This window comes from Aptenodytes forsteri, unplaced genomic scaffold (assembly GCF_000699145.1).
Source record: "Aptenodytes forsteri isolate BGI_AS27 unplaced genomic scaffold, ASM69914v1 Scaffold123, whole genome shotgun sequence".
NCBI lineage: Eukaryota > Metazoa > Chordata > Aves > Sphenisciformes > Spheniscidae > Aptenodytes > Aptenodytes forsteri.
In genome coordinates, this window is record NW_008794408.1 from 3,567,274 (window position 1) to 3,590,683 (window position 23,410).

At 40.0% G+C, this 23,410-nt stretch overlaps 1 protein-coding gene across 1 annotated transcript in view; it reads right to left on the reverse strand.

Moving 5' to 3' along the window:
• The window catches only part of FARP1 (FERM, ARH/RhoGEF and pleckstrin domain protein 1), a 173,769-nt gene extending 152,351 nt beyond the window's left edge, over nucleotides 1–21,418 (reverse strand). Inside the window, exon 1 of the mRNA XM_009288348.2 lies at nucleotides 21,248–21,418. Coding sequence (XP_009286623.1) covers nucleotides 21,248–21,418 — 171 coding nt within the window. The remainder of the gene's footprint in view (nucleotides 1–21,247) is intronic.
• Between the last annotated feature and the right edge of the window lie 1,992 nt (nucleotides 21,419–23,410).

The window sequence follows — 23,410 nt, forward strand, 5'->3', positions numbered from 1 at the left end:
TCAGTATCTTAGTTCACTGCTGGGATTAATTTCTTTTCAACAGACTGGTTGTCTAGAGAATACCCGTAATGCAGTAAATGAAAACATGTGTGTTACTGCCAGCATTGAGAATTCATGAAATTGTAACTGATGGATATTCAAAAACCAGAACCGTGGTGGGAAACCAATGGTTTGGCAGTCACTGGAACAAGAATGATAAAGCTAAAGATTCCTGTTTACAGCTGTATTTTCCTCCCACTTAAAAATGAAATAAACGTTGCCTCATATGGAGCTTAATCAGTGGGATATTTCCATATAGAAATGCTTTAAAACCAGAATATTCAGATTTTTGCCTGGTTGCAAAAAATGGGCAGTGGATAAACCATAAGGAAAAAGACTTGCCTATCCCTCTAATATAAAGAAAAAGTATATGCCTCAGTATTTAGAACATAAATATTTTGGGGCACTTTTAAAAATGACAGAAGCAGTCTGGGTATTTTATACTACCCCGTTCTACACATATCTCAAAAGAATGATATTTGAACTTTCTTAATACTTTTAACAGTAAATTATTCAGGTAGAGGGATACAGGATGCTTTATAAACACTTAACTTTGAATAACTTGTCTGACAGAAGTTAACAACAGCTGCTAATAGTATCAAGTTATACAGATAATTTGTCTTGGCTTTGCATTTTGGGTTCCCTTCCATGTGGAAGTATGATCTCCATTTCATAAGTTTGCACATGCATATTTTTGACTGTCACAGTGCACCTGCGCTTCAAGAATTTAGGTCTGTAAATGCCAGCAGGTACCAAAGTGAAACAGAAGAATCTGACTATAGATGGAGAATGCAAAATAGCACAATAGCTGCTGCTGACAGCTACGGTTCTGCTTGCATTCAAAACAGCAGCTACTGCCTGGTTTAGTAGTTCAAGGTTAACGTGACAAAAATAATCAATGAAGTTAGTAACCCAGCATTTCTGACTTACTAAAACCGTTATTCGGAGTGTTTGCAACAAAAATCTTGCACCTGAGCTACTTTGGACTCTTGGAAAATAATTTCTGCAGTGAAGGGGCACTTTTATCTCTACATAGCACTACGTTCTTACTAGCTGGGGAAAAAACAAAGAAAACATAAAGGCACATTAAACAGAGTGGGTCTGAGTAAATGTTATGATTAATAAGAGACAGTTTATTGAATAAAAGCATCCCAAACAAATGGAACATGAGATAAACCCAAGCTTAGTATGGCTCTAGGGAACAAAGTCCTAACCAAGCCTAAATATCTATTTATCAGATGGTTTTGCAGCTTATGAAGCCTCATCCCACGGGGCCTCATCCCTCACCCCACCAGTGCTTCCAGATATCTTTAACTGTTAAAAATGAATGTAAATGCTTAATCTTTGACAAGGAGCTCTGCTAAAATATCCATAATTTCTCATATGAGAGAAAATGGTTATTTTGCGATTACTGCAGTCAGTCCCAAGAAACCACTTCTTTGTCACAGTTGTGGTACAAAACTGTTGTGTCACCCCTCAAATCATACCCCTTAATCTCTCTCCTTTTGCAAAGGATGAATGGAAGTAGAGAGAGAACAATCCTCTCTTCTCTGTATAGATTACAAATCTGAAGATTAAGCAGGAACTTTCTATCCCTGTCTGTAGCTACTGTGTCTTAACACCACAAGTCAGTGTATTCCAGGGGTTGTATGATATGCATTATTGATTAACTCCAGAATGCAAATAATAATTTCCAATGCTAACATATATATGTTAAAATACATTCTGTAAAACTTATCTTTTACAATAGCAGGAACACTGAAACCTGTGCTAGTCGAATCATCAACCTTTCTTCCAAGCAGTTTAAAATTGCAAAACCTAGCATTAATTTCTCCAATGACTTACATCAAGTCCTGTAACAAAATCACCACTCAAAAGTAAAAAACAACAGACACCTAAGACGTGTAAGTCTCCTAAGACATGTAAGTCTGTAAAGACTTCTGGCGGTCATTCTGTTTTGTTTCAAAACATGTGCATGGCATCCAGTCCACCTAGTTTCACATAGGAACTGGCTCATGTGTCAAAGGTTTCCATACAGTTGATGATAGGCACCTTTGAAGCCTTCCTGATAAGAGATGGTGTATCTTTATGTTCCACATGTGGCAAGAGTTCAAATGCAGTTTCATCCCTTAACTCCTGGCGCATAGGAGTGGATTGTCCACTGCTGAGAATTCACCAGCTAAATAGTAAAAGTAACCTAATGCATTCAGTGAGATTTCCTTGCCAACGCTCCAGCCTTCATGCCCCAAAGTGACAAATGTGTATGTGGGGCCCTACAGAGTGATTGTCAGTAAAGCCATCAATGATCTAGAAATTGTGCGGGTGACTGAGCACTGGTACAGGCTGCCCAGAGAGGTTGTGGAGTCTCCATCCTTGGAGGGTTTCAAAAGTCATCTGGACATGGTCCTGGGCAACCGGTTCTGGGTGATCCCACTTGAGCAGGGGGGTTGGACCAGATGACCTCCAGGGGTCTGTTCCAACCTCAGCCAGTCTGTGATCCTGTAATGTCATATACTAATACACACATACTCTCTCGCTTTCTCTTTAAACAGTATATTAATACAACACTACTGTTTGACTGATGTAAAAATCTAACAACTTCTGCTCAGTGATCTGGAATTTGAAACAGATTACCTAACTGTAGGAGAGAAATGAGACATTTCAATAATCGTCAGGTTTATTTTGCCTATTAACTGTAGTCTTTTAATGCAACCCACAGAGCTAGATTTGTTGCAGAAATCTATAGCAGAGCTACCTCCCTCTCAAAAACAAGCAACACTTTTAGGTCCTGAACCCAGTAACGAGTGCTTCTTCAGGTTTGTGAGTTCCTCTGCCCCCGTGCAAAAGGGGACAATACAGACTAAAGCCAAGACTTTTCTCTCTGCTCTTGAGCTTTTCCCATGTGGTTAGCAAGAGTTTGAGATGAACTGGCAACACATTCCTGCTCTGCTTCAAGTAGGTGCCCTGTTGTGAGAAAGTGCCGCTGTACAAAAGAACAGACGGAACTGGGATTCCAGCTTAATTTCCTTTTTCAGCTGGAGACATTAGAAGTCTGACAACACACACAGTAAAAAACAGGAGAGACACACATTTAAGTGCTCTCAGCACTTGCACCAGAAGTAAAAATAAGCAACTAAAGCTTCCTATTTTCCTCCTCCAAATGAAACTAGAGGTTTTTTTTTTTTAATTAACCTCTCTCCTTATATCCGATTCCTCGATGTATGACACATTCTTTAAAATGTTCTCCTTATCGTAGATTACATACAGATTGCTCAGTAACAAAATTGCTGGTCAAATTTTGTAACTAAAAATATACTAGTTTTCTTGGTAGTAAAACTGAAAGATAGCTACAGATTTTTAAAAAATTGAATATACAATCAATATATCCTGCTGAACAGGATACCGAGGTCTTTATGATGCGTTACCTGTTTCTGAGAGCACTGAATGCATGTGTTTTGAATATCCCCTCCGCTACTGCAGATGTTTTCTTACAGCTGGGGTTTCAACCCTTACGTTTATGTTAACATAAGATTAGCACTGTTACGTATTCCCCCTTCCCTCTTTTCCTCTCTTTCACACATAGATGGCTTTGAAGCCCCAAGCAGTTGCGAGTCTAAAAACAAGGGCTGAAATTCCTTCAACTTGCTAAGAGAAACCTGAGCTGTATCCATTCCCTCTTCTCTGAACAACTGAAAAAGCACAATAAATTCTCAACCCTTCTCTCAACCTTTGCCCATGGAGCTCTACTAGTAGCTGAAGCGTGTCTGCAAGCTGCAAAATAAATCTACAAGCAAAGACTACACGGTATGCTAGACAAAGAGTCAAAGTTACTTTCAACATCTCAATTAGTAGTTACAACTACATTATACACATAAAGTACTCCCATATTTATAATTACTTCCAGTGTGACTGTGCTTGCTGTTAATGAAAGTTAAGGAAAAACAGACTTCAGATGGATGTACGACACAGCTCACCCACCTCTGGATGGTTCTGCTATTTTGAGGCAGATTGGTTATTTGCATCAAATGGTGCCAGATAATCTTTAATCTTGTGAAGTGGACGAACAGCGACTAAGGTAGCACTAAAACCAGCACCTATTATAACAACTTGCAATCTTAAACCAGAGCCGTAACCAGTTCATTTAGGGGTCAAAAGTATTTTTTTTTAATTAACACGTCTGATTCACTGTGAATTAGCACAAAAATATCAGAGCTTATTTTAATTTTGCCAGTTTGGGAAGGGAGAGTAAACTGATACCAGCATTCAAGTTTTTTTCCCCAACTCTACCCAAGAGGTCAATCAAAAGAAAATTAGGGGAAAGCAATTCAGAGCAGTATTTCCTGCCTTTTGAAAGGTCAGTCCAGACCACACAGACATTTAGTCATCTTCATAAATGGTGACCTGGGTCTTGTACATGGAGGCTTAATATGACTATGTATTCAAAGAACTATTATCTGAATGCATATTTGTAATGGTTGAACCTCTATGATATGTTTGTTTCAAATGCCTTTCAAGTACACAAAACTCCATAACCAAAAATCCATATAGGCCTCTGCACTTATTGTTAATATCATCTTTCTCTTCAGTATGCTTGAAAAACCTGGGAGAAGGTCTGTTCCAAAATACAGTGGAGTCACTGAACAGCATCTACGAACACAGAACCCAGATCTGGTTTGTCCTTTGAGTCCATATAAGCCAGTAGGATTCCTTCATTACGTTACTGAAAACATCGCCTGGACCACCAACTTCAGTGCTTAAATGAGGAGCTTTACTTTATCAGCCAATGGAGCATCCACACAGCGTTTCTTGGAAAAGTTCCTTCAAAGAAGCGTATAGGGAAGAACAGGCTGTAAATTAATGACCTGAGGCTTGGTTTGTTTCAAATACTTGTACCTCAGCACATTTGGTCATCCACTCCCAAAATATATATCTATTTCCATGCTAATTGGTTGTGCCTTAAAGCTATTTTCACTTGCTTGCTTTTTGGAAATGGATGATCAACTGGATAGTGTCTCGTGTTGTTTCAAAACTTGGCATAATGAAATGGCGAGCACTGTTCTAGTGCTCTCTCTTTTCTGAACTTGCCAATTATAATGCGAATTCCTTTAATTATCTTTCTTGGTAACCCACACTGACATCTTGACTTGAACTGTACTCATTCGGACAAGAAAGGACAGTAAAATAATCTCCAAACTCCAGATTTTGTAGAACTGTCACACCACTATTTTAAGCAGTGAGACACCACCACTCTGCGTGCTGTTTCAAGCAGGACAAATACTGGTGTAGTTACTTTACTTGTTTGCAACCTTTAAGCAAGCAGATGCTTAAGCTACCCCAAACCACGGAGGTTCTTGGGTGGTAATTACTCATACTAAAGTCAGCCCTCTACCACTTTCCAGTTGGTGGCCTGAGCAGACTTGAAATGTGTGCTTCCTGCTTTATTTTTTTGGTTAACAGCCCACCTAGTTAAAATACTGCAAGAGTCTCTGCCTTCCCTCTTCCCCAGCAAGCTCAGCAGGCACTCTGCCAACTCCTCCTTTTCGGCTGTGAGGGAGAACAAGAACATCCTGCTGCAGCAGCCAGCTGGCTACCTTCTCCTGTCAAGGACTTAATATACTTCCATACAGTATTCAGCTGTTGCTGGATGAGAGACAGAGTGCTCTTACAGTGCTCTTCAAATGGTCCTCCTCCTTGACTAGCACAGACCGAACAGATGAAAGAACCATATGCAAAGGAACAGGAATGAGGGTATGAACACAGCCTTCATTCTTTGGATAATCAAAAGTCACCTAATTCATCTTAACCTTCAAGCTAAACATTTTCTCTCCAGGACAAAGCTCACCGGACAAAAGTTCATGCAAACCTGAAAAACCTTCAAGCTACTTAAAAGTTTTATTGACTTCTCATCATACTTAGCTCAAGCTTGGCTCAATAAAAGCTTTCTTGTACCAAGGATGAAAATGTTTCCACTCTCTTAAAAAGAATGCAAGAAAACCAAACATTTCCAATTTTGTTTTAAACATGAACATTCCCTTTCAATGTCTCTACCTCAAACACTGCATCACTGAGAAACTGAAAATGAAAGCGCAGAAGAATAAGCAGGACTAGCCTTGCCAATTCTTACCTTATTTTTTCTATGAATCACAAATTCAGTCAGGACTGGAACTTCTGTTGCCATGGCAGCAGGAAGCCTACCTTTCCGGTAATTTGAATTACCTTGTTAGTCATTTCAGCTAGATACTGGGAAACTTGCTCCAACTGCTCTTGCCTCACTTCCCTGCCCTTCTGGAGAAGACAGCCTATCCAACAAGAGCCAGACTGCACCGTCCTCCCTCTCCTCCCCAGGAGTCAGCACTCACACGGCAAGCAATACTCGGCATCCTATGGCAGCTCTTCCCTGGGCAGCTGGCAACAGGCTGAAATAGGAGCAGGAGCCTAGGAAAGGAGAAGCTGGAACAGGCAAAAGGGGCCAGGAGAACAACAGGGCTCCTGCTTTGGTGTGAAGATGGGGGCAGCAGAGAAAGGCAATGAGCAGCAGCGAAGCCGAGTAGGAGATGAACTCCCGCAAGCAGTTGGGGCAGACAGCTCCTGGAGAGGACTGAAATCCCACAGTCTTTCTACATTCTGAGAACTCAAAACATTAAACTGCCTCTCAGACAAACAGGTTCAAAAATCAAAATAAACCCAAATCATAGTTCTTTTCTCTATCACTTGCGTTTTCAGAAGCCTGGGTTTCTTTTTAAACTGCTGCAGCTTGCAATGTTTAAAAGTGTGGAGCTGGCATGAGGTGATTTACACCACCTTACTGTTAAGTTTACCACTTAGGTTTCGTTTTGGAAGTCAAGTGTCCATTGTTTTGGGATATCTGTAACTGCCTGTACTAGTTTGGTTATTTTGGGTATTTTTGTTGAAGGTATTTTCTGCACTCAAATATATTTTAGACCATTGTAATTTGGATTCAATATATTATTTAAAAGATCATTCTCCCGACACCTATACTAATACTGACAAAAATAAAATTAACAGATCAGTCCCTTTCTGCCATTACAGAACATGGAGAGAAAGGAACAGGCAGTTATGCTATGGCTGCACATATAACTTTACAGCTCTATACGCAACTGTGCCTTAGCAGTATCTTAGCTACAGCTTTTAGTTCAAATTAATCATATTAATATAACAGACTTGCAATTTGCAGTAATTTTTAAGAGCTACATCATTAACTCTCTGCTATGTGTAAGCATCTGATAGGAGGCAATTAGACAGGGAAGCAAGTGAGGGATTCTGCTTCCAATTCTAACACTGACTGCACTGTGCAGTCACTTCTATTTTCCAGTGCTCTTCCTTTATGTGACTATGTCATGCTGTGATGTTTGAGACACAAATGCATCAGACCACCAGTGTTGCAAGTACAGCAAAAAAAACCCCAAACTTTAATTCAGGAAAGTTACAGATTTATACAAGTCCAGAACAATTCTTTCCCCCTTCTCTTAACATGCTTTCTTATACATTTGCATCTTCAGATGCCCCTTTTTTCCCCACCTATCCTACCCTTCTTCCATCATTCTCTTGCCTGCATTTGATGTGTCAGCAAAGTAGATTTGCCCTCCCCTAAATAGACCCATCTTCTTCAACTACCACTCTGCTAGTCAGTCAATGACTGAAGAGATTATTTTTTTACTAAAACGTAATCATCCCCAATAATAATTGGCCCATTTTTGTGATGCAGTTTAAATAAAATAGCTCAAACCTTACAAAGCAGAGATTAGGGGAACAGCTGATGAAACTAATACATCGGTTTAGAGGTAAAAGAAGGAGCTTCTTTACATAAGCAGCAGCAAACTGCTAGAACTTTCTGCCACAGAAGATTGTGGAGGTAGGAGGCATCAGCAGGTTCATAAGGGACTTTGGATGCTGGGAAATAACGAGAGAAAGGCAGAGGGGCGAGCTCATGTGCCAGTGTAGGAGACAAAACGTTAAGCCAGAAGGACCACCAGCCTTAACTCAGTAGGGCATTTATGTTTCCATGAAATTATTTTATCAGAGATGGTCAGGGTACACAGAAACAACATAAGAAGAAAATGAAGCCAACAAGCTTACTATCTGGCACGCTAGAAGAGTTGTCACATCTCCAGCTGTAGCCCAGGGCTATCCTTAAGAGTTGCAAATAAAAGAGGATGAGGAAGCAACCCCAACTCCAAAGACCAGAAATGCATGTACTAACTTGCAGGTCAGGACAAGTCCTCACTCAAAGCTAGACTTATCTCAGAGAGACCTCCTTGGAACAGCCTAAAACACAGCCAGAAACCCAGCTAACAACTAAGGAGTGTGGAAAATCATGGGCCTAGTGCTCCAGCTCACTCTCTGGTCCTCTTTGCTACCAGTATAGGAATGCAAAAGAAACCCGCCTGTGGACTGAAGCCTGAAAGCAAAGGCAAAGGCATTCCTTCTACAGAGAGGGCTCTACTTGTTGCTACAGTGCTCTTCAGGGCCAGAATACTGCGTACAATTGTGACAGAAGAAGAGGAGTAAAAAAACAGTTTATATGCTGAGGTAACAGGACTGTATACAAACCCAAGCACTTCATGTGCTAGGTGCAGTGGTTTTCAGTCTATGGCAACAAGCACCCAGGAATCCACGGACCATTTCTACATGAAGTAAGTTCATTGATACGGTATCGCCTTCCACACGCATGACCTTTTCAAAGGAATCTGCAACACCATTAGACAGCCTTTCGGGGCCTTCAAATGCCCTCAGATGAAAACAACAGTAATTGGTAATGTCTGTTCACCTGGGAAATTATCAATATGAAGATCTGATGGCTAAGAAGGACAAATTAATTACCCGTGAATAGTGCTAAGATGTCTGTGGGAGAGGAGGACAAGTTATCTATCTTCAGGAATAATCATAATTCACAGTCAAATTAGCCAGGCATCTCCTGTTAAATGAGCATCTCCTGTTAAAACATCTTGCTAATTTGAAATAGAAAATTTAAATGTTAACACCTAAGCTATCAACAGATTCAAAAGTATCAGTTTGTGTTAATTATATTAGTTATTTAACCCTTTCTACTACTTCTACTACTAACCCTAAGCTACTTTATTGTCAGGTGAACTAGTTCCATTTTGTAAAAAAATTCAATTTTCAAGTAATTATTTAACAGGCAGTGGCTACTGAATTAATTCTGAGTGCGCTGAAGGAGTTAACTTTCAGTTTAACTCTCAGTAAAATATTACCACAGAGGCTGAGGATGCGAGTTCTTTTTTTTTTTCTTCCCCCACAGCATCCTAAATAGAAGAAGCTCAAAGGGACAAAAAAAAAAAGCAAACCCAAAACACATACAACCAATTTACTTCACAGCTATACCTATACAAGAAATAAGTCATTCCAGTGCAACTAGCAACAACAGTGTTAACTGACCCCTCAAAGATTTGTTCCCTCAGCCCGAGAAAATGCTGAACTGTTTCCTCAGTAACCTTTTGTCATTTCTCCTGGCCAAGTTGTGCGTATGCGATCTTCCCTGTAATGACACGTAAGCAGTACAGATCTGAAATGCTCTGCAGAGAAGTGACCTTTCCACTGAAAGGCATATATCTTGTTTTGTGGAACAGATACAAAAAGAAATGGCAACAGCTAGACTCAGCTTACGTTAGAGAAATGGAATTAGGAGCAGGTAATCTTTTTGTTTCACTAACAAGAGCAATCTAGTTTGACTTGATAGAAAAAGTCTGAAAACCTAGCTCTTCCACAGGTGTGAATCCAGAAGGTTTTCCTCACATTTTTTGGGGGGGAGGGGTGGGGTTTGACTTTTTTTAAGCAGCTGCAGTTATGAAAGTCTCCCCTGTTCACAAAGCCTGCTCTCCTGCAGCTTGATATTTCTACCTTGCTCTTCCCGAGATTGCCAAAATCACAGAGTTGAACATGTTGTGACACAATCAGCCATTTGAAGCGTCTGCTTTCCACTTGAATTTTATTTTTAGAATCTTCCATAGTCTTTCAAAGCATACATACCCAAAGTAATCCTTTGACATGAAGCAAAAAAGTAAGAAGAAAACCTGAAGGGTTTGACAAACTCTAGAACATAAGCAAGCTTATGACATGTCTCTCATGTATAAAATTACTACTGTCTCGATTCTTTTATAAGCACACAGATACAACTGCAAACGCCCATTTGCCGCACAGAAACCTGAAGCTTTCTACCTCAGAGTTGCCAGTCGCAGGCTTAAAAGTGACAGATCTTCAACTGGTAACTCTGAACTTCAACTAAGGCTCTCAAAGAAACAAGATCCTAAAACACAGTAGTCCTGAATCCTTACAGTTAGTGTTTCTTAGGGACCTTGAGCAATCCGCTCACAGCTGGCCCTGCCTTGAGCGAAGAGTCGGACCAGACTACCTCCAGAAGTCCCTTCCAATCTGTTTCATGCTATGAGTGAGCATTTACGTGCTTTCATGAAAAGTGTTTTCTTTTGCCAGCCACCAGTGTTTGTCCCTGGGTGCAGAGGTGTTTCTGAATTGCTCTGGAACATCTAAGAGCACAAAACACCAGGCTACGTTTATTTCTGGTTGCAGCGTGAATCTGTGTGAATCCAACACTAGAAAGTACTTGATAAGGCCCTTTTACAATTCCTGTAAGATACCTTTTATATAAGGTTTGACAAAGCATTCTCTTCCACCTCAATTTATATGTATTAACTTACTTAATCCTGCCAAATCCCTTTTATTTCAATTCTGTTCACGAAAATTGTAGTATCTGAGATTAATTCCAATAGGCAACACTCCCAGAGGAGACCCCTGGATCTTATCATCTTATAATGTAACCCAGCTTATTTCCAGTAACTCCAGTCAACCTAAGACAACGTACACTGGCTGAGGATCTCGCTCATCCCTGTTGGTAATCAGAAAGGGAAGGTGTTCCCCTAACTTACAGTCACTCCAGATCCAGTATCAGCTGTTCTGCCCAAACGTGCTCCTTGTAAAAGACCAGAAAGAGAGCCCTGTAACAAAGTATTACAAAGAGCTATACAACCTGTCCATACAAAGGATACAAAAATGGATGTTTTCTAAGAAAACACAAAACCGAGAAGTTAGATGAGGGTGAGATGAGAGAAGGGAATAAAATTGAGCATCTGCACCTGGTAATGAAGCAATGAAATGTGAAGAGTCATTTAAGAGCAAAAGATGTCTCCCTTTATGCATGAAGAACTAGCCTCTGAATACTAAGCAACATCTACACAATGAATACTGTCCACTATCTACTAAATGGAGATTATTACAAATAAATTCAGCAAGAACCGTATGAAGATATTATGGCATGAGAACAGGACCAGAATTATAAAAGCAAGGCAAACTGAAGGAAAAAAGAAGAAAGGACTCCAGGTTCAATCAGAAAACCAGGTGGGAAGGTAGCAGTGAAAGAAATGAGGAGAAAAACTGCCTGCTGCTGTATGCTGCATGAATATTTGCATCTGCCAACAGGCCATCAAAAAGCAAATTGGCACCAAGTCATAACTCACCATTTGCTATTTATATTCTGGCAGCGTTATGTTTATGCAATTTCTATCAGCCAAAGCCTTCTTTTAGGGGATGGGGATAAGAAAAGGAGATATTGTAATCTACTGCTGCTACTGCTGTTTGTATTCGCTGAGTTATCTGGTGCTTGAAGTGTGCCTCATGCATCACTTTTTATTCAAAAATTGACATATTTATCCAAGAATGATTTTAACACACTAGCCTTATTCAAATATGTACAAAGGCTTCAGTAGACATTTTCAGCCTTGCATTTTATGTGATTTATGCATTGGCATGTAAAATGCAACATTTAATTGTGCACGTATGCTGTAATCACAGCCTAGTCAAGGCACCTCTCTGGAGCAGTGGAGACAAGTTTACAGATAAGCAGCCTATTACTAAGTCTTTCTGAAGGCTTTTAAACCTGGGAACCGGTGGACCACCTTTAGATTGTACCAAGATTAGACAAAGACATACTGCTTTAATCACTTCATCCTAGTTGTGGGTTTTTTAATTTACTTTAAGCTGGTCAAATTTCACTTTAAAACCACAAATTATCTTACGTAAAATATGGACAGAACATCCCACTTGCAGAGTTTGGGTATGGATGAGAATTTGGCTATGCCATTGCAGAAAGCGTCCCCAGTTCTGCAGTGCAGATACAGCCTTCAAAAGTGATGAACGCTTGCTCCCCTATACAGCCCGACACGTGACCTGTAATACAACGGCCTGATATTGCGCTGCGGGAGGAAATCATCATCAGGATGAAGTTGGTTGAAGACCTAGGAGATACACCCAGGACTGCCACATCTTTCTGCACCGCTATCTCCTGTTTGTTTGGAGAATACCAATAGCAAGGAATTGAACCAGCAGTTGCAAAAGAGCTGTGAAGAGGCAGAGAGGACAAGGAGGATAAGCAATATAAGGTGGCATGTTCCAGTGCCAAGCAAGGAAGGAACAAGAGATACCAATGAGAAAACCAAGAAAGTGCTAAAATATGAACCGATATAAAGTCATATTCTTAAGCATTTTAAGGGTTGGAGGAGTTCCTAATGTTTATTCTCTCTCCCACCTCTGCAGCTGTGTATTTCCACAGCAGCTTTACCCAAGTCTGAACCACTGCTAACATGGTCCTGCCTCTTCCCTCCCCTATGTTGCACCTACATCAGCATCTATCCGATTTTGCAGCAAGCTCCTGGTTGTAGCTAAACTGGTGAAAAACAAAGCTTTTTATGCAGGGTTGCCCCCGCAGGCTGCCTTAGCACGGAGTCAGACAAGCATCCTTGCCAGCGCAGCAGAGCAGGTGGGAACGCCACCTCCAGTAGCTGCTAAGGCTGCGGCTCCACTGGCTGAGCAAACCAGGCATCCTGCAGAAGCAGGGAGGAAGAGAGGGCTTGTGGCAGACTTAAGGTTTAGAGAAAGAAAAAGCATAGGTGATGACCCCTGACAAACAAACGGAGATGAATCCCAGTGCAAAAAGAGAAAATTATCATCCCAAGCTAAAAGGCAAAGCAAGGCTGGATGCAGAGCAAGGAACCCATAGTAGGCAAATAAACCTGGAGAGAGGCATTTCAACAGGTTGTGTTATCACCAGGCAAAAATTGTTTACACATGACCATATTCAACTGAGAATGAACTGAAAGGGAAATGAACGGACAATTTATAAAATGTTGCCATTCTTTTATCATGTACTGCTTAAGCCTTTGTTTACACAGATAGCTTTCCATTCTGTTCAAAATAATGGAGGAAAGCAACTGCACAGGGATTCCACAATAAAGTTTCCTTCATCTCTCAAACAGGTGAGAGAACAAGTTACAGGGCAATATGCTTTTACTTGCAATTTAAGTTACTGAAATTCACAGTGCTCTGAATGGCCATTCATCACGCTGTGTGATATAATCACATACCAGTAGTGCTTTGCATCTGAGCCCAAGTTTTCTGATCTTTTGCTCAGTGCAGGACTATAAACTGGGTGTACTTTGAAATGCCTGAAGTTTAACATGAGATTGTGCTCTTGACAAAGCATCACACTTACACTGCATTTCTTTAGCTATGGACAACACACACTTATTTAATTCATTACACTTCAGGAGGAGGAGGAAGAGGAGGAGGAGGAAGGCAGCTATTTTCTCCCAGAAGCTCATCCTGCTCATTTATTATACCCCTCCAGAGCATATGGCCAGAAGCAGACACAACTGTTTTTCATACAGATCTTAAGGAAAGTAACTTAAGCTTGACCACCTTGTGCTGACAAAGAATGGGCTTAAGAAAATCATGGCATGCATGTGCACCACTGCAGCACACCACCAATGCACTGTTCCTCCACAGCACACTTTCTTCTGTTACAACTGTTCCCTGTTACAACTAGGGCAGAGAAAAGCAGCACTACCGGCCGGCATAAATTTACCTACCCCAACACATCCAAGCTAGACAGCATTGCCGGACAGCTGTGGGGTGCAGGGAAGACTCACATATCACTTTGGCATGGTTGGGAACTAAAAGGAAACAAAGGAATTTCCGTGGAACAAGTTAGGTGCCTAGATGATAAATAAAGTCTAAGCTATCATCCTATGCTCCCCTTACAGGGATATACAAGCACCTCCAGAGAGCAATTAATCTCATCCTAAAATACACGTTTGAGACAGGCATGATGAACAGCCTGTTGAAGGTACCATGTTTTCACTCTAACTATGAAGGAAAGAGTGATTAGCTGAGGCTTTGACATCTAGTTTTAAAATCTTTAAAGCCAGAAGAGACGAACCTCAGTCTCAGGGCAAAGGAAGGAAGCACACAACAGGCAGCTCAGCTCCCCTCCTTCTTCTGACCAGAGGCAGAACATCCCTCCCATTGCCCCTGAAACAGGAAAACGTAGTCCTAGCGACATCAGCCTCCACTTCTGTCTCTGATGACCCACTCACCCATACACTCACACTTTGAAGAGGAGAAAGATGGCAAACACCTCGCACTGATTCCTGGACAGCTGCCACCTCCAAACAGGGTGGCCGAGGGAAACACCCCATAGCTGGGGAGGGAGCCCATGCTCCTCCCCGCGCATCAATCCAGCTTCACCAGTAACTGTGCAAACCAACTTACAGGCACAGACATAGTTACCGAAATTAACAGCGTGATTTCACTGACCCCTTCGGCTAGGGCAGCAGTGTTCAGAAACGCTCCCGCACTGCCTTTTCATCCACGGCTGCCCCTCCGTGTGCCAGCTCTGTCCTCTGCTTTGTGCTGGCTCAAGCATCGGTGCATGACTTGGTGAGTCAGCTGAACCGAGAGAGGTTAAAAGCCTTTTTCTTTGAGAAGCCTTCCCTGATTACAAGTTAGGCTAATTCATTCAAGAAAATTACATTCATTTCCCAGTTATCTTCAAATACATCAATCCAGCCTGAAAATGGACTCGATCTGTTGCCACTTAAAATTGTATTCCCACTTACTCTGTTCATTCTACAGAATATCATTAACAAAGAAATCAGCAGTTTAAACAGCCTGCTGCCTCAGGTTACGGAAGTTTGCTTGTGGATTATTCTCTCTTCCGTTCTGAACAGCATATAAATTATTAACACAAGTCACTGAAATTCCCTGTCTTTCAACAAGGACATTCTAATCATCTGTCAACAAAAATCACAGTTTACTGGGTATCTACTAATAATCTTCTGCTGAGAAAAACGCAACTGATATGTTTCAGAATTATAGAAAAAAATGCTTTTCTTCTTCTAATTTCAGAAGATCCAGCAGGGTTGGTGTGACAATTTCAGAAGAGCCAGCAGGGTTGGTGTGACAATTAGTGAATATTTAAATGCTTGATATTCATTGGAAATAGTCTGACAGTGATGGCCAAATAATTTCAGGCATGAGAAGAAAAGAAAGTCTCAGACTGATGAATAACTGACATTTGACCTGCTGTTCACTTCCTAAGCTGGAAAAAAATGCAATTCATACTGAATTGAAGTTGAAGCTGGCTAAGAAAGCATAAAACACTGTTTCATGTTTCTGCATTGCCTTACTGTCTAATGCTATTTTATAAAATTGTTTTATTCACTGGTTAAAAGATGCATATTGAGGACAGGGGTAAATACCTAGGACAAAGCAATTACCGTAACCCATGAATGTTACAGAAAATAAATGTAAACATTTATAAAACCGTGGCTGAAATTTTGAATTTAATAGAGTAACATGAAGCTTGTGCAAACTTATAACAAAGCACATGTAATCTTTGTTGTTAAGTATCAAGACTTTCTAATATTAAGCTGCTTCTGGCATGCTTACACTGGCCTGAAGTTGGTGGGGAGTACACTTAATAGAAGTCATTTTCCCCACAAAGGGAATATGAACCACCATTATATGCCTGCACGAACAAACAAAACCAACCAAACAAAACAAACTCACCCAGAATGTTAGCCTTAAGACACAGAGCCCCAGCAGGATTATGAAGTCCTTCTCTCTGAAAATTTGGGATTTGAGGCACAGAAATTCCTTGCCAAGGCACTACAGCCAAACTCCAGTGGAAGATAAATAGTTGTAGACCAAGACCATTTGGTCTTTATTCTCAGATAACCCAAAGATGAAGAAGCCGTTCTCTTCTGAGAGAAAAGCAAATTGAAATGAAATGTTTACAACCGGTGTTTACCGGTGTTTTAGCTTTCTATTAAGACTCTTGTTGCTTAAGAAACCAGGTGTTAATCCCTCAAAGCAGATGACATTTTCCAACCCTGCATATTTCACAAAGCTTGAATGCATTCAGAGGGAAAGTAAGTTTACATAAGACACAAAACAGATGTTTAATAAACTTGAGTAATCTGACAGGCAAGTATGTTTTCGTCTTTCCAAAAGACAGCCACAAAGAGGCAGCAACTATTTGCTTCCAGACACAATAAAGAGGACTTTGGTTTGGTTTTAATTAAAGGGACCGGATCCTAACCAGAAGAAGAATCCTTACCTCCTGTGATATACTTTGATCTCACCTTTGATGCTAATGGGAAAGAAACAACTCTGACTTTCTATTTAGCATCAGTCGTATCATTCCAGTCACATCAACGTCATTCACCCAGAGAGTAGGATATGATCAGTGACAGGCATCGTGTCAGTCAGGGTTAAACCTGGTCTGAGTTGCTGAATCATCCCAGTAGTCTAACATGAGAATCAGTCATTCTTCAGCATTACCTAGAAAGGAACAGCACTGACTCTTTCTGCTTAGGAGTAGTTTTAAAGCAGATTACTTCTGGCACTGAAACAACTATAAAAGTAAATATAATATAAATGGCATAAGCAGTAAACATTAAAGGGTTCTCTTCCCCAGAAGTAGAAGATGCAGCTAATAGATCAGCTATTTTTACTGTTCCTTAAAAACTGTATTTCTTTTATAAACTGGTTTGAACCTACAGTGGAGACCATATTAAAACAAACATAAGAAAATCCGTAAGTTCTACTATGGTTTTGTAGAATCAATCCCATTCTCTTCCAACTAACTTAGATGAGACTGGTGGAAATAAAACCAGAGCAAAATCAAGCAGAACTGTACACCTCCACCCTCTCTTGTATAATACACAACTTCTATTTGGCAGCGTTGGGTTCTGCAAATCTTATGGTAGAAGTGTCAACCTTTCAAAATGCCCAAGATCTATCTATATATGATTAACATTATGTGTACAAGGGTGAAAAAATGTTCTTCCTCCTTCACATTATTCATTTTAGCTAAAGCTGTTGTCCTTTTACCTAGCAGAAAGGGACTGTATTTGCTCATTTATCACGTAGTAGTAACCCAGCCAAACACTAGCTGAAACAGACTGGTGTATTTTGGACTGCTGCGGTCTTCAGTTAACATACCCAACTAATTTTTCAGGCAATACAGCCAAACTGGAAATTAGAAACAAAAAGCAAGAGACAAAAATCTGTTCCACCCTTGCATGCAACCCCTTCGTAAAGTTAACACCATGACCAACAGCTGCAAGCGCTGAATGATCATTAACTTTCAACCAGTGGTCTGATTTTCAGGCAATAATCACCCATAACTGCAGCTGAAGCCAGCTCTTTGACAGACTCAAACTAAAGGTACAGAAATTCAGTCATAAAAAGCTGAATAACTTCAAAGGAGGGAGGATATTCTACATAATTTATCTTTTCATAGCAGAATAGACAAAAATGTGCTTGAAAAGATAATTGATGAATTTTATACTTTCCTTTTTTGTTAAAGGCAGTAAATATGAAGTGAAAGTAATACCGTGATAAACTTTTTTGAAAGCAGCAGTGCCTACCTTTCCCACGCCTCCCCCAAGCATCCGTATTTGCTTGAAAAGAGTCATGCAACCAGCTAACTGGGCTGGCAAGGAACACTAGATGCGTGTAAGAGATCTAGGCTTATCCATTCAAGCTTTCACTGGCTTTTTGGAATATAGGAATGTTTGGATATTCTGCAATGAAGTGTTGTCTGTTAACAGTAAGCAGAATGTAAGATTTTTCTTATGTACCCTTCCTTTTACAATACTGCATTTGCAGAGATTGATGAAAAGGCCTTCATTGTGGGCTTCTGTTTTCAAGTTTCCCATACAAACTCTCTCCATATACTTTATAGGTTTTTTCCTGGCAAAAAATATCATTTACAGGCCCATATGAAGCCATGTGGATCTCTCTTTCTTACCTTTTTTTTTTTTTCCTTTCTTCTTTTTTCTTCGTGAGAAGCTAATACAATGAGCTGGTACAGTACGATTAAATAGCACTAAAACACTAGCACCAAAAGCTGGTCAGTAAAAATCAACTTTCCTTTAGAAGGACAAATGACACCAGAGTTACTTCATTTTTAAACAGCCCAAAGAGCAGCAGCACTGGGCAGGAATGGAAGTAGGTCACGTTTTTCTCCTGGTTTGTTATATACAGAACAGACATAGAAATGTGAAGGATTTTGCTCTAATAAAAAGAAGTCATTTGCTTACGATGGGAGAAAGGGGATTGCCTAAGTGCAAGGGTATTGAATCTTGTCTCCTGGAAAATAATTTAAAACAAAAAAACCCCAACAAACCAAAAACCACCAAAAAAACCCCAAACCAAACCAAAAACAAACCCAAGAAAAACAGCACACAGATAAGATCTTTTTCCGGTTTTAGCTAATGGGGAGGCTGAACCTGTAACAAAAGAAATTGTAGGAATAGCAAGGAAGGAGAATGAGACAGATGGACAGTCCCAACTACTTCACTACCTCCCCCAAATTCAGGAAGTAGCACCACCAGCATCTGTTTCTATTTTTACACAGAGTTCACGAGCAAATAATAAACTGGCATGACTTAAACTTCATGCCGTCCTACAAAACACATTACAAGCAGCAATAAAACTAAAGTTTGGCCCATTTGCTAATGGAGAAAAGAATGTCCAGCAAAATTCCTGAAACTGTAGGAAACATAAAACCTTCTCAGTTTACACTTTTATCATATTTGGAAGGTTATTTTCATAACCATGGCAGCTCAAGTTTTGAAAGAATAGTTCAGACCTTCAATCATGCAGAAAGCCTTTAATTCTCCACTGAAAAGCAAGTCCACAGATGTGCTTTGGCACGCATGTTTAACATCCTTTGCCCACAGCCACACCTGCTGCTCCTAAAATATTTTGTTGAAATGGTGTCACTTTCTTTTTCTGTGTATACTGTACCAATCTGGCTAAAAACAGCAAGCTTGTAAATGGCAACATGGGTTTTCCAACATGAATAAACATCTCAATTTAGATGTATTAAAAGTTTTTCAGTTTTGTGAGATGGGACTAAAAAAATTAATACCTTTTAGAGCAGACTGAAAAAGATGTGTATTGCTCCATTTGACTATGGATACCTTGAAGAAAAAAGGCTTTAGGAATCTGCTCTAAGAGACTTTATAGTCTAAGCATCCTGCAAACTTCACCACAAGATTTGACTTTAAAACCAACTGGACTCTCCTTGAATAGACGTGTCTAAGAAATAAAAGCCTCAGAAAATAATCATAGTGAAGTGATCTGAACAGAGAGGTTTTTTAAACCCAGATCTTCCTGAAGTTTGAAAACAAAAAGTAATGTGGACATCTTCTAATACTGAAGACCAAAAACATACTGTTTTCTCAAACTCCCAGAAGCAAAGCTGAAGTTATATGGGTGCATTGCATTCACTCATTACTTACATTTGCTTCTAAGCAATTTAATGAAAGGGACCTGATCTCAAAATAGTTCCTACTAAGTGTTTGTTAAATAGGATTATTAACTCTTACAAATTGCATGTCATTTCCAAAGTACGATGAAATAGCAGCTGCAGAAAAAAAAAAAGTCGTCTCTGGGATAACAGGGATATTTGTACCACATAAGATAAGCAGCACAAGTTTCATTAGCATTTGATAATTTAAACTAGAACTACACTTTTGAACAGCGATGATTACTTAAAGACTGCTAATTTTAGTCTGTTTACTATGGATATTTGATAGGCATTCTGAAGGGCACAAAAATACAACACGTTGCTACATACATGAGCATTTCACTTGGTGACAGTTCAGTTCACAAGTATCTGTCCAGAGAATTTACTTTCTACTACAAGATAATCTGAGACTAAACACGCAGTTGTAGTCAGGTCACAAACAGCAGCACAGAGCAGACCAAAAAGCATGTGCGTGTACACACACAAAACAAACAAAACCTTATAAACAGGTAAAAGTTATTTTTTTTCACAAGGATTTTCCTTATCCGAATTCCTTCATCTTTAATATAGGGATAACATTTTTCCAGTGACCATAAGCACTTTCACAGAGCACTATACATCTAAGATCCATGTATCTCGCTGGTAACCCCCCATTTCACAGAAGGGAAAACTGAGCCAATGAAGGCATGGAAGTTACCATAGCTACATAAAATGCAAGTAACAAAGGATGAAATTTGAACTCAGGTTTCCAGTTTCCTATTCACTGAACCCTGAGCACTTTGAAAAATATACATTCCAGTACACTTTCATAACAGCAACAGTGTTCAGTAACCTTACATGTTAATTACCTAAGCATGGCGTGTTAAAATCATTAGTGGTTACTAACAGCTATAGTGTAAAACAGAATCGGTCGTTGTACCAAAACTAATTCAAACTAATTCTTCTGATCACACACAAAAGCAGTAGTAACTCTGTTTCCTTACTTGGCAAGTACAAACCTAGATTAATTTCAATGGGCACTGACTGTATAGAGAAACTTTACATGAGACTGCTGTGATTCTTTCCTTGCACTCAATGGATGTGAGCACTTGGTGTCAGTAAGAGTGATATAAATTAGTGAAAACTTTGATGATTTCAAGTTACCACCCTAAGGACTTGCCAGGGGAAAAGGAAACAAATCTGTATAGATCTACGATTTACTGGATAAACAGCAAAACAGTACCAAGGAAACAGATAAACTGTTCAGCAAGTAGAGGAAATCACTGATGTAGTATTTGAAGAAAAAAAAAAACAACCAAACACCAAGGACCTTTCATCTCTTCTGAAGCTGTTCAAACAAAAACAAAATAATAACTGTAATTTACAGTTCACTTCACTGTTTAATGTTATTCTATTACACCATCATCTAGTTAATGCTGATACAACAGCCATTTTCTCTGCAACATAAATTCATTAGCTAAAGAATCAGAGTTGAAATAAAAAGAGAACTGGTTTGAAAACAGGTGTTTTTTGAAATGCCTGAATAATCTTTAGCCACCCCAACCTCCACATCCTTACCGGAACGTCGAAAGTTTCTTGCGTGTCATCCAGCATCTGAATTTTGATGGAGACGAGTTTTCCTGGAGGTGTCATAGGTGGTTTCTGTCCATGCTCCAAGGTACTGATCCCAGCATTTTCCTGAGCTCCTAACCGGGATCCTGCTGTTGGTCTCTGCTCTGTTTCACCCATGTTTAGAGAAACACGTTTCTTATATCTGATAAAAGAATAAGGGCAAAGACGACCATATCACTTATTTATAAGAGTTGTTGCACATAAGCATTATGGTATATATACTTACAGCTGATAAACCATATGACCATTAACACAAAGTAATAACCATTATGATTTTTTTTTTTAATGCATCATATGAAGACAAGAAAACCAGGCAAACTTTATACTTTTCAAAATACACAGGCTAATCACCTTCTGGGGGTAAGGCTGATAGACTGGCTACAGTACTGCACAATGGGAAAGTATTCCTTTTCTCCTGGAAAAGGAAACAAGACCACAGTGGAAACAGAGCACGACAGAACCCAGATTTCAATTAGTGATGCTAATTTTTATGTATTTATGAATCAGGCTGTTAGCAGCCACAGCCAGGGCTCCCAGAGAAGGGAGGAAGGTGAGGAGAGCAGGTGGGACAACTCACCACTTGCTGACCATCATTCCCTCCTGGGCATATCAGCATTTTTTCCTTTGGTCCTTCCAGCCTTCTCCGGCTCTTTTCAGCTGCCACCTCGCTTAAGGGTCTGCGAAGCAGGAAAGCCAAAGGGGTACATGATGTCCTCAATTATGTGGCCTAAATATTTTGTTTCCTTTGGGGACCAGAGCTGCTCTAGAACCTGGAGCCTGGCCTGATCCCACTGATGGGCCAAGGACTATGAGGATGTGCTACTGGGAAGTCCAGAAGAGGCTAGAGAAAAAAAAAACTGGTTGGGAAAAGCAAGGGAAATCTAATTTCCCATGGAGCCCTGTATGCAGGAGGGGAACACCAAGAAATGCACCTTCCTCGCTGTGCTAGGGGAAGGCTACACCTGTACCAGCTCACCTGCACCGCTCGCTGAATGTGGATGTCTGCTTCGTATCCATGGAAAGTAACCTCAGAAACTGGCTTGCTAATTTTGTTTCCGTGCAACTTTCGCACCACATTACACAGCACATTTCTGCTAAATGATTATTCTATCCTAAAAAGGGAGCAGAGCTACAACAGTGATTCAGTGTGATTTTTCATTAACTGGCACAACTTCGAACCTTCTTTTTTAGTTCAAGGACCGTTAGTTTTACTTGTCAAATGTTACACATCACACTAGAATTTTATTTCACTTTTTCCTCCCCGCCTTTTGACACTCTAGCTGGGTTTCTGACGAAACTCACTGCTACTGTCTATTTATCTTTCTTGGTAACTGCATTTCCATTCTGCATGACTTTTATATGCTGATCAATGACCATTAAAAAACCCATGTAGCACACAGAAAGAATGGAAATGTAACTTTCCAGCTGAACAGAGGCACAAGAAGAGTACTGCCAATCATTGTCTGGCTTTTACTCTGAGGTTACAAATACTGAGAAGCCTAGGGGAAAAATAGGAAGCACAAGATAGCCTATGTATTAGTGAATGCATCACCAGTTCTACAGTGTACTATAAAGAACAGTGCCATATAATAGGATAACAGTTCCCTCTGTAAGGACAGAGTAAAAACAGTCCTGTCTTCGGCAGGATATACTATTTACTGCATATCACTGTTCCGTGTCCTGACTAATTTGTTCCCACAGATTTTCCACACATCAAGTGGCTTGGAGTAAAATTTTCAAAGCACTTTGATTAAAAGCAAAAAAAAAGGGGGGGGGGGGGGAGGGAAAGGAAAAAAAAAAAAAAGAAGTGTTATCTGAGAAGGAAGGGAATGAAAAATGAGGGATCGTGCACTTCTACATATCAGCTCAACAGGCACAAGTGAAGAACAAAAAACTGCAGGCAACGTTTTGCAATGAACCAGCACTATCCTACCCAACAGGGTTGGAGATACTAGTGAAACCTGTCCAATCGCATGCCAAATACTACCAAGAGGCAAATTTTTCCTCAATTGGCATTGTAATGTAAAATGTAAAAGAAATAATTTAAGAAGAATAAAATCTATTTAATTTAACTAAATTAAAACCTTTTTATGAGACAAGAAGCGCCAA